At 38.5% G+C, this 12,668-nt stretch overlaps 1 protein-coding gene across 2 annotated transcripts; it reads right to left on the reverse strand.

Moving 5' to 3' along the window:
• Window positions 1-1,649: 1,649 nt before the first annotated feature.
• Window positions 1,650-4,619, reverse strand: LOC117615062. Of its 2 annotated transcripts, none has more exons than XM_034344056.1 (2): window positions 4,372-4,619; window positions 1,650-3,756 (listed from the first exon to the last, which is right to left on the reverse strand). In XM_034344056.1, exon 2 carries the CDS (start codon window positions 3,751-3,753, stop codon window positions 1,801-1,803), a length of 1,953 nt encoding a protein of 650 aa, XP_034199947.1. In that variant the 5' UTR covers window positions 3,754-3,756; window positions 4,372-4,619; the 3' UTR covers window positions 1,650-1,800. The 2 variants fall into 2 exon arrangements, with proteins under 2 accessions (XP_034199947.1, XP_034199946.1); XM_034344055.1 differs by having other exon boundaries at window positions 1,650-3,791.
• Between the last annotated feature and the right edge of the window lie 8,049 nt (window positions 4,620-12,668).

Genomic DNA, 12,668 nt, shown 5'->3' on the forward strand with positions numbered 1-12,668 from the left:
GTTCAAAGAATTCAGATTAAGCTTCAACTCTTCAAGCCTCATTGTCACCAAACCAATTAAATCAACACTTGAACTACAAACGAAGAAAGAAATATTGAAAAAGTAAGTTGCGTGATTTTCAGTTTCTGCCAAGTGGGTTTTGGCCAAGAGCGAAGCGTGTGATTGAGAATCAGAATGGGAAAGTGAGTGAGAGAGAAAGAAAGAGAGAGAGAGATTAGGGTTACATGGATTTGGGGATTTAGGGTTTACAACCAACGGCTATATTTCTTCTCAATTCATTCTCTTCTTCACTTCTCTCGCAAACCAGTTTCGTTGCTTTCACGTCTCTAGGTGCTCTCTACTCACCGCCCACTGCCCAGCCTAAAGTAAACCGCGTTTCATCTATATTTACACTTTTGCCCTCTCTTCTTTGCAACGATTAGGTTTCAAACTTCTCGCGCCAATTTGCTTCATTCCACGCAACTACTAAGCCTAATTCACAATTTTACCCTTTCTTAAAAAAATAAAAATAAAAAAAGTTGCCACTTATTTTACTTTACATCCCTTATTTTTTCCTTTATAAAAGTGGGTACGTTGAAATTTTTTATTTTTTTTTCCCCTCGAGAAATAGGAGTTCAAATAGTTACATCCTTCTCAATATAGTAAAATGTTATGAGAGTTTATGAGACTTTTTTTTCGGTCTGAAGGAATGGAGTTGTTTATGTACTTAGAATGGGAATAAAAAAGAACTGGAGTATGAAAGAATCGAAGCAATAATGAAATCAGGTTGTGAAGGAATTGGAGCAAGAAGGAATCGGAGCAAGGATGAATTATGATAAGAAGTAATCGGAGTCTGGTAATCCATCAGTGTGTTTATTAAATGTCTCAAACCGAAATAAGAATAAAGTTGATTTTCCTTACAATGTTTATTAACCTTAAAAACCTCTCAAACAAAACACTTTCCTGCTTCTCCTACTATTAATTAATAAATTTTCTAAAACGCAACAAATTATTTTGCTAATAATAAGTACACAAGATTATTTTGCCAAAAAAAAATGTACACAACAAATTATTCTTATTTCATATCAATTCACACTTTTACCCTCTCTTCTTCATTTATTTTCAAAGTTCTTGCTTGCGCACTTCGCACCAATTGTCTAAGTTATTGCAACTTCCAAACCTAAAATTATCAAAGTTTTACCCTTTTTTATAATTTATTTTATATGCTATTTCTTTTGGTTTTCTAGACATAATTTAGCAACGCCCCTGGTGAGAGAGAAAGTTTGATGACTGCAGAGCTTTCCTTGACATGGGAATTTTATCAGTATTCAAGTGAAACCCTTGCTAAAATTGGGGTCAGATAGCCGGAAGAATGGTGCCCGTCCCACTAGCAATATGAAATCATGGCAAAACTAATTTGGGCTCATTATTGAGACTTATTGGCACAATCTTAGGCCTTACCCAAGTACTAACCATATCTCTTTCGACCAAACAAAGATCTCTTTCGGGCTTTGTTTATTCAGCAATCGATTTTATTGGGCCTAAGTTTGACTTTATCCAAGGTTAATAAATTGGAAATTTACTGGGCCTGCTTGTCAAAACTGAGATTAATGGGTTTCTATCTCCCCTTCTCTCTCTCCCAAAAATGCACAAAACCATAAAACATGAAGGATCAAGCAAAGGACTCTGGGATGCTTTTCTACTAAAAGGTTATCCACCAAGAATTAACACTGTAGCATCAACACCAACATCAAATCCACGCACAATTTTTTTTTGTTCTTTTTTTTTTAAATTTTATTCATTGAAATACTTTCCTCTCACCTAACGGGAAGAAGAAGAAACAAACTGTCTGGGTGCGCTAAAAAGATCCTCTCCTTCGAATGGGGAAGTCCAATCTCGAGAACCCGCAGCTGATGCTTCACCATTAGCAGCTCCATCCTGCAGTCCCACAAAGGAAACAACATTCATGTTTGAGGATGCCGTTCTGATTCCAGGCTGACCACCCAACCCAGCAGGTTTTGGATCATAGAAGTTGATATTGCTTTTCATGATAGAAGGGAGTCCTGTCCACAACCCGTTGGGCCTTGGCGAAGACAGACCTCTATCCAAACTCCAGTCAATGTTGGTGTAATCTATATGTCCACATGAGCCGCCACCAGCATTCCAGTCTGCCGGAGCAGATGCCCCTGATGAGCCAGCTGAGCCCAACCCTGAGAAGAGTCCAAGGGAGGAAGCAGCAGCAAGTGTTGGAGATGCACCTGCTCTACTCCATATGTTATTCCCTCGGCTTGTTCCAGTGGGATCAGCTGGGCTGCTTCCAGGAACAAGCTGCTGCTGTTGTTGATACTGAAACTGATGGTACATCTGATTTGAACTCAAATTGCTAGGAATGTGGGGCAAAAAACCACTGGACCTCATCATTTCAACACTAGAAGAAGGATACCAATTGGTAGCGGATCCAGGAGGCGATGAACTCATACTAGTGGTAGCGGATACCAATTGCTTTGTATTGACAGACTGAGGACGCTGCATCATAATAATGGGTTCCCTCACAGTTCCAGGCTGAAGGTTCTTTAAGTCGCCCCCCACAGCTACATAACGAGTTTCCGTCTTGACTGGTGGAGATGAGACCTGTAAAGGTGATGCCAACGAATATGAAACTGAAGGATTCGATGCAGAATTTGACCACCTTCTCTCAGCAGGAACTGGTATCTGTTGGGGTTTTGCCCACTCCATCTTTGCCTGTCCTCTCTTCAGAGGCTGCAGGGTTTTACTTGTAGTTTCTATAGACCCTCCAACTGCAGCTGCTTGTTTTGTATAGTTAAATTCCTTATCATCCCTTCTTTGTTGTATAGTAGGAAGAGGATTTGGTTTTATTTGCGGCCTCAAGTTCTGACTAACAGAAACTGGAAGCTTGCCATTAGTACCAGTTGGAGGATCACCAGTTTCTTCCGGCTTAGGTGATACAGAAGGTGGATCTTGCTTTGATGCTCTTAAGCTTTCAGCAGCCTTCTGAAGATCACCCTCACAGGCTACAATAGCTCTTTCAACCTCCTGTTTTGAGCACTTGAACCTTGCTTCCATATCAGCAATCTGAGCAAGTTCTTCTGATATGTCAATTTTCAAATTACCCCCACCAAAGTTTTGATCCCTTGGCTTATCTGCATCTTCACCACCTTCAAAAAGCCATGCTACTGATTCCTCTACTCTACCTTCATTCAGGATGAGAGCCATGGTTGCCCGCTCTTGTGAAAATCCCATTGCCACAAGCTGTTGGGCAAGTGCTTCTAGCTTTCTTGACATGAGATAACCACTACATCGTTCATGCAACTCTTGAGCTCGCCGCTCTTTCTGTCGCTGATGCTTCCTTTCATTCTTCTGACGGATTTTTTCTCGCTTGTCATTGTCAGCTCCCGGTACTGCTTCCTGCTTGGTAGGAGGATTAGATGCCTTGTCTTTATGGTCTTCCGACTCACCTGACCAGCTACCATTATTGGAAACAGAATCATACTCAGCTCCAGCAGCAACCGAGCCCCCAGAATGGTCATCTGTTTCATCTATGTTGCGGAAGCGACTATTACTGTGAAGAGGTGATGCAGAGGATGTTGGTGACAATTCAAGGGTATGGAATGTTCCTAAAAGTGGATTGTATGCACTAGCTGGGATCCCACTACTTGCATTAGCAGGCCCTGTTGAAGGCTTTAAAGAAGGTGTCTGGGCTTCTTTGCCAGCCTTCTTGTCCTTTGATTTGGATCTGGACGATGCTGGAGACATCTCCTTCAAATTGAAAAGCAAAGCAAACACAATAAATCCTGCAGCGTTTGACATATAGGATTTATCTATTCAGTACAAAAGAAAAATAGTATATTGCACGATGTTGCTAACAAGTTGCTCTAAGAAAGCAGCATTTCGATACCAAACTAAACCAGGCCATGTGTATAGTTTACCACCACAAATACAACCACCAGAATTATACAATTTAAGGTCCAGTTACACAATTCCTTGAACATTTATGCAGAATTCCATCCAAACCCACATTTTCTTAGGCGCAATTCAAGAACATAAAATAAAATATTGGATGTAAGAACCGAATCAAACCCATCAAATCCACGGTCAGTTTGGATTGGCAAAGATACGCCAGTCTTGAACAAATCACGAATTAGACGGTTCAAATCGAAACAAAATCTGACCCAAAATCTCCAACTAACCCAAATTTCCATTTCTTGAACCAAACAATTACGAACCCAAATCAGAGAATACCACTCACAATCCAACCACGACAACAATTAAAACAAAAGGAAGAAGAAAGAGAATTGAAATTCGTAAAAGCACACACACGACGACAATTCAAGAACCCAATTGAGAATGGAGAATTGATTTGGGGAAGCCTACCTCTAGTCGGTGATCGCTGTCGATCTCAAGAGTGCGTTCGCTTTTGGGTTTCTGGATTGAAATGCAAGAATTTGACGCAATTGTGTTCAACGATTAAGGCGAATCAGAGGCCCAGAGGGGAGAGAGCGCAGCGGTTTGGGCGATGAGTTAGGGACTTAGGGTTCGGAATTTTTATTTTTGTTTTTATTTTTATTTTTCGAGTATTTTGGTTTTGGGCCAATACAAATAGTTAGGGTTAAGGATTGGAGAGATTGAGGACTTTTAAAAGTTTGGGGAAATGATTTGGTGCTGGGTGTCACAGCCACACCGGTGTCGGGGATTTTTTTTTTATATTTAAATTTTTTTATTGCAATTTTAAATAACAAACAATTTCTTTCTTTTTCTTTTTTTTTTTTGGTTACAACAAACTATTTAGTACTTACCCAAACTGCTTTTCCTGCATATATATTATCATGTGTATTATCTACCTGGCTTTTCCCCAAAAAATATTTCTTTACTGTGATTTCCCTTCATGTCGATGTAAATTTCATAGGTACAGTGAATCTAAAATTTGATGAATTTGGATAAAAATTGTTTTCCTATTGCTAGATTTTGTTGAACAAAAATATTATGCATTAAATAAATCTTCGCCTAATATAATTTCATCATTATCCTTTATAGATAAAAATTGTAGCACCCATTAAAGACGAAGTGTCAATTAATTACAATCTCTTATTGTAAGATAATATCCTTCGATTTCACTATGAATAAAATGTAATTGCCACCCAAAAAAAAAAGGTGTTTGAGCATAGTTGTAACCTGGACAGGCCAAACTCGATATCCTACAAATGAACTATCATTTGGGCTCAAGTTATGTTCAAGCGGCCATAAATTTATACGGATGGCTAGGCTCGGGCTTTGTTTGTTTGTTTGATTTTACGACGTCATATAGGTCAAACCTTACATTGCTTACATATCATTTGAAGGATCAAGCCACCCATAGTTTTTGGGGGTGAATGACTTAGGAATTCGATTAGAATGAATGTAATTCAATTGAACTAGACATTCAATTTGGTGTTGCGATTACACTAGATTATATCAAGATTGCCTAAATACTCTTTCACATACCAAACTTTATGTAATTCAAAGATGTTTGATTGAGTGAATTTAGTATTGAAATGAGAATTTATTTGGGCTATATTTTGAAGGGGAAAAAACTAAAGGAATACACAAATTGACAAATTAAATTGAAGTTACATGTCCAACGAAACCAATCACTTGCTCACTAATTATTTCATAGTTTAATAGACTCGTTGAACATGTCCATCCGCCATTGAGCTTGCTTAGGTAGGACTAGTGCATCACATCATCACTTGGGTTGTTGGTAATCAAATATTTCCTTAGTATGAATCTATCAAGCCCTGATCCAAGATTCACTCGGAAAACATGCATGTTAGCATTGGCATACCGCAATATAGATCACACAAGTTTAATCCACAACTAATGCCTCAAATAGATAAAATAATGTAAGTAGATCTCTCCTAAATCAATACATAAGATTTTACACCATTGTGAAATAAAAAGAACCTCATCTAGGTAAATAGGCCCGAAAACCCCCAAAAGTGGTAATATCTCCATATAAAGACATGATAAAGACAGCAAAAGGAGCCTAATTGTTTGGAGCATATAGTCCACAATCCCGTCCTAACGGATGGGTAAATTCATCTTCAAGTTCCTAAGACCAAGGCATGAGTTACAAGACAACAAATGACAAAAATATCCATACTAGGGATCAAATGGATTATTCTGTAAGTCTAAATAGATATAACATGAAATACACTAACCTGTCTCAGACATGATGAACAAGATGAAATTGAACTGAACTTGAGAAAACCAGAGACTTTCTCCTAGAAGCCGAGAACTCTTTCAGCAGTAATTCTAATGGGGTGAATATCTGTATGCTTATTTTGTGTGTGTCTCGGCTCTAGAAGGAGCCTCCTATTTATATGCATATCTCTATGAGTTTAGCCCATCAATGAACTCTTAGAGATAACCTTAATGCTTATAGGATTAGGTAATCTTAATCCTTATCAAAGTAGGAATCCTTAAGCCTGTTAATATATATCTAGAACACTTATATTAGGCTGCCATATCAGATAGGAATAGACTTTCTGATAAACCATGAGTTCTTAGGAATCCTTATTCGATTAGAAGATCACTTTAGTGGTTTAAGACAGTAAACCATCTTACATATTCAAGTCCAACTACTAATACAATGACAATGATACAATATGGTGATTTAGGGCCTAATGACTGGAAGTTAACCCTTGGTCAAAATGGGTCCCAAAAAAGTCCTAAACCATAGAATCATAGGTTCAGTGTTTACAAACCTCGAATTTCCAAAATGTAAGTTCCAACAGTTGCATCTCTATAGATCGCAAAATCATACGATATTCACTTAAGGTTTCACATTCAAACGATCAAATCTCATAAGCCCAACTTAGCTATAAGTTTATAACTGTATGTATATCTTAGCGTGTAAAACAATACTCACTAAAGGCCCTACAAGCCACGTGATGTGGCCATCATGATAGTTTGGATTATGGATCAAATTTTTAAACTGTGTCAAATGCAACAATAAATTACATCAACATGTAGATCATGGAGAGGGTTAGAAATTTAGTAGTTTTTGCCATGCTTCTAATGTTTGATTCTTTGTCACTGGTATTCCACGTGTCGGTGTTGATCAGAGGAGCTAGGTTGTCGTATATTGTAAGATGTGTCAGTCATAGCAGCCAGAAAATGGTGGCAATGAAGGCTGGGTTGCAATTTGAATCCCTGGGTTATTCGGGTCTTGAGCCGGATCAATATGTTTTGGGAAATTCATTTCTACTTGTCTTCCAACCTTCTATTTGACTACTACATTCATAAGCTATAAAGTGTAGTCCTAGATCTACTAGTAGTTATATGTTCAGAGAATATTTGAAGATGAAGAGAACTTTGACACCTCAATTTTTCTTGCATTGTGTTTGGGCCTAGTTGAAATTGACCGGATTAGGCCCGAGATCCGACAATTAAACTAATAGAGAGCCTAAGCTATATTTCGGTGGGCCTAATCAATAAAGTTGGATAAAAGCTCAAAATCATAAATGTAGCAGAATATCTACATGTGGTAGAATACACCAATCTAGTCGAACACATCAATATAGCCAAGAGCATAAAAGTGATCGAAAGCCTATATGTGGCCGAAATTGTAAATACGGTCGAAAGACTAAAAGAGGTTGAATACATAAAATAAGCCAATGCTTAAATAAGGAGAGAGATAATCCGTAGGAGGATTTTCTCATAGGTTACAATTCAAATATAGAAGGAATTATGTCAGCTTGATGGTCAACAGAAATTATTGTGGGAGAGCTCAAGATGGAAGGAAAATCAAATCAAATCAAATATTATTATTCACATTGAATCACATGTGTAAGATCCCACATCAACCAACGGAGAGGGGGTGATGTGCCTTATATATGCACACCCGCATCCATCTAGCAAGAGGCCTTTTGGGAGCTCACTGGCTTCGGAGTCGTAGGAACTCCGAAGTTAAGCGAGTTGGGGGCCAGAGCAATCCCAGAATGGGTGACCCACTGGGAAGTTGCTCGTGAGTTCCCAGAAACAAATCCGTAAGGGCAGAGAGGGGGGCCCAAAGCGGACAATATCGTGCTACGGCGGAGTTGATCCCGGGATGTGACAACATGAATGAGACAAGAGTTTGAAGATATTCTGGAGCAATTATGATTGATTTGAAGGCCAATTGACGACCGACCAAATTGAGACGCATCGAAGCTCCTATAAATACCAAGCTTATGGAAGAGAGAAAGGAACCTCGACACAACATAGAACTTGTCATTTTACATTCTCTTCAATTTCTATCCTAGGAGTAGCATAATGTATTCCGCTCTAGTTTCCTTAGATTTCAATTATGCCTTTACATTCTTGTTCTTGTTTTTCAATCCTCTTTTAATTGTAGTTCTTTCAATTCATGTCTTTGGTTAATCTTTACTGTTCTTCATAATCTAGTTTACTTTACGCACTTTACTTTAAGCACTCGAATCTCAGTTATTTAATTTACACAATTTACATTATGCACTCGTCTTTACATTCTTTATTTTACGCACTCGTCTTTAAATTATTTATTTTACGCACTTTACTTTCCGCACTTGTCTTTCAATTATATTTAAATTCAAGCACCTTTTACTTTACGCAAATGTTCTTTGTTTCATTACATTTAACTTTCAATCTTCATCTCCACCCACTCCACATCATTTGGTTACTCACATAAAGCCTTGACTTCGAGGTAGTGAAAGAACCTAGGCTCACGAGGTTCCTTGCTCGGCTGAACAATCTTTTGATTAAAGTCAGATTTCGGACGCATCATCTACTCACATTCCATTCAAGCCAAATGTGTGGGTTGGTGGTTTCACGCCACACACTCAAAAAAGAAGAATGACCAAAAACTCATTCAATCGGCCTACATGGCAGAAAACAGGGAAACATAATTTGGCACGCCCGGTGGGACACACTATATGAGTGATCAAAATCAATGAAACTATTCCTACCAGCCGATGAGCTATATCGGCTATAATTCTTACGGCTCGTGTAGCCAATCCACCGGCCAATATGGTAACCACAACCAAAATCTCCAATATAATTGTACACATCAAGGTAGCTATAACGGCCAATACGATTCTACATATCAATATGGCTCTGGTAGCTAATTCAATGGCCAGCATGGAGGAGACAACAATTAGGGCCAAAATAATATGATATATCAAAATTATGCGAATGGCTATAATGACCAGTACAATCAAGTGGCCGGAGGACAATGTAATTACCCATATGACCAAAATAATTCGGCCAATATTTATAATCAGCCTAGTTATGGCTTCCACCAAGCTAATCATATTTTTGGCTCTAACGACCATATGTTGAAAGTCCATATGTTGACCGCATGGACAAAGAACATCAAAATTTTATAAAGGAAATATCTAAAGTGAAAGATCTATTTACGGAGATGGCATATGGGTTTTATGCTTCCAACGAACTTTTGATCCAAGGTTTGGGTGAAATCACCTCGCGACTTGAGGTCGAAGTACAAACTCTTAGTCACAATCTTAAATCTCAACCACAGCAGGAAAACCATCAAATGACTACAATACGGTTACTAATTCTACCTACCTATGTGGAGGAAAATGAGGTTGACTAACAATATGTAAAGGAAAAGGATGTGGATGAATTGGCCTTGGAATTCAGTACTCCAACCTATTTACCTTTTGAAAACCTCACATTGGTTGAACAAGAGGAAAGTTTTGGTATGGTTGAAGTCCAGCCATCCATTTCACCAACTTTTCTAAAAGAAAATGAAGTTAATCGAGAATATGTGAATGAGAGAGAAGTGGACGAGTCGGCCTTAGAGTTGAAAACTCAAATTGACTTTCCTATTGAAACTTTCATGTTGGTTAAGGAAGAAAAATCCACCCTAGAGAATGCGATCCAACAAGCGGTTGAGGTTGAACACCAAAATATGACCAAACTTGATACATCCATCCTTGAAATTAATGACCAACAGGATCTGAACACGACCCAACCTGAAGTAGTCATAATAGACACGGTTGTAGGGGACCTGTCAGATGTAATTAGACCACAATTAGAAATGGTCAAGTTTATCATACCCCAACAGAAGGCCAAGTCTGGCCAATCAAGTGGACTTGGGGGGCAAGGAAACTGGGCCAGCATAAAAGGAAAAAACAGTTATGGTCGTACGAAGGTGACTTGTACACCAATTTACAGCTTGCGCAACCGCGAAATTCATACCAATAATAAAAAGGGCTCATATCTTGGAATTAAACATGGGTGGCCACCCCCTTGGACTCCATAAAAATATTATTTGCAGCGACTGCTACCCAAATAAGTAGGCCGACAACGTTCCCAATAAAGGTCATGTTAGTATTATGGCCATAAAAAAAAAAAGAAATAAAGAAATAAAGAACTTGTTAGTGATTTGGGCACTACAAAAGTTCATAGACAAAAGTGGTCGAATACAAGAACAACCAAATTAAAGTTTAATATTTTAGCCGCAAATTATTTCTGTGAAGAAATACATGCAAAGGTGGTGTTAAGCCTCAATTATGGCCTAAACTTAGAAGCAAAATATTGGATAAAGGCTGATACTATTTTCTTCAAAAACAAGAAATTTAGTCTTATCCAAAGCCTAAAATAAAGGCCGAAATTTATTGATGGAAATCAAAAGTTCATCAACTAAATAAAAGAAAAATAGTTTGAGGTTCAAATGCAGCCTAGCTATAAAAGTGCAAAATGGTCATAAAAGGACCATGAAAATTTTTAAAGATGCTTTTGGATGACGGTTTTGAAGTTAACCCATAATTCGGCCCTTGCACTTATCAATGTCTTGTAGCCGTCTTCTTTCTCTTGGAAATCGGCCTGTTGCTGCATAAATGTTTCTAGTTCGACCTGATGTGGCCGAGAGTCTTGGACCGCATTGTCAATCTTGGCAAGGATGGTTGATTTTATGGCTTTAATCTTTTTCTGCTCCTCCTCAAGTTTGTCCAGTTCTTCTTTTCCCTCGTGGTAGATATGAAGGTGCGCTTGCAAAATATGGATAGTTGATTGAATCTTTTCAGTCAAGGTTTGGCCAGCATTATACTCCATCATGGCTTGGTTGTAGGCGTGGATGCCCTCAACCAATTGCTTCATGAACCCTTTGATTTTGGACTCATCCTCAATTGGGAAAAAAATGAGCATCAATGAGACTTTGAATGGACGAGCAAAGACAAGCATGTTGAGTTTTATTAGTTGAATCTGCATAGTCTTTGTCGAGGATGGTTTGGACGGTGGCTTTGGTTGCAATATTTAAGGAGGAATTGTATGAAGAAGTGGCGGCGGCCTTTGCTGCAGCCAAGTAATCTCTCATGCCTTGAAAGGACTCCAATATAGCCTATGAGGGGAGTGCTTCTTGCCAAAGGTGCATAACATGAGCAACATAGTGGCAGTCGAGCATTCGCTTAATATATATATATATATATTTTTTAAAGCAAGTATCTTTTTAGGCTGCAGAACACTCGTTTCATGTGTTGTAATTGCAGTAGTGTCTTGAATAGGTAAAGCAAATTCAACTTCGACTGGAGTCTTTGATGAAGCCACAGTTTTTGAAGTCCCAACATTAATTTTCTACCGAAAAAATCAAGGGGTGAGCATCCATAAGGGATAAGGAAGGAGATTTGATTAAGAAAAAAGTCTACCTGCGTTGCATCCTTAGCTATTTCAACCACATTGAAAGGGGAGATATGTTTGCCTTGGTTGTCATCAGCTAAGGCCGCAACAACGACCTCATTAACCTTAGCTATGACAGTATTGTCGACCGGCGAATCAAATTGGTCTTCGGTCTCAAAGCCTATAAATTCTTGAGAATGGCCGGGCGAGGAAAGGTCAGGCAGATCCTACAAAAATAATGGTTAACCTGTGCAAGAATATTATAAAAATGGTAACATAATTCTTTAGGTGAGAGTAACTCAATGACGGGATCTTTCTTGGGCCGTTTTGTTGGAGCTTTTGCTATTCTATCATCATCTTCATCACTACTTGACTCGTACGTCATGCTAGTCTTTCGGTCAACTACAGGTCAAGTAAAGTTATGATGTTATTGCATAGCCAGAGAAAAGAAGTTAGGGGAGAAGCCACAGTGACATACTACGAATGACAAGAGATTTAGGCCTCGAGACTACTTTAGGCTTGGCCGAAGCAGTAGCTTGACCATGACCACATGAATCCCCTGATTTAAAGCCAAATAATCAAATAATTACAAAGCTTGAGAATAACATGCTCTGAGAGAAGTAAGGACTTTACCAGTCATAGTTGAGTGGTTTTGCTTGGTGAGCAGTATTTTCTTTGGTAATGCTGGCGAGGCTGAACTGATCTCTTTGGCCACGGTACCTACAACAAAAATTATTGAAAATCATTATAACGTAGGCAGTTGAAAATCAAACTTGCAGCCATGAATAGCGCATACCTGTTTCATTCACCAAATTGCAGGAAGTAGCATCCTTAATTGTCGATGGCCATTTTTGAAAAAGCTTGGCAAAAATAATGTCAGCAGCCGATGTAAACCATGACGTAGCATCCTTATGTTACGCACTAGTCTTTACATTTTTTATTTTACGCACTTTACTTGATGCACTCGCCTTTACATTCTTTATCTTACACACTTTACTTTACGCACTCGTCTTTAAATTATTTATTTTAATCACTTT

The sequence above is a fragment of the Prunus dulcis genome, chromosome 1 (genome assembly GCF_902201215.1).
Source record: "Prunus dulcis chromosome 1, ALMONDv2, whole genome shotgun sequence".
Classification (NCBI taxonomy): Eukaryota; Viridiplantae; Streptophyta; class Magnoliopsida; order Rosales; family Rosaceae; genus Prunus; species Prunus dulcis.

Excerpts from the sequence above, each read along its gene's own strand:
- LOC117615062 (XM_034344056.1), bottom strand. The coding sequence starts at position 3,753 with ATGTCTCCAGCATCGTCCAGATCCAAATCAAAGGACAAGAAGGCTGGC.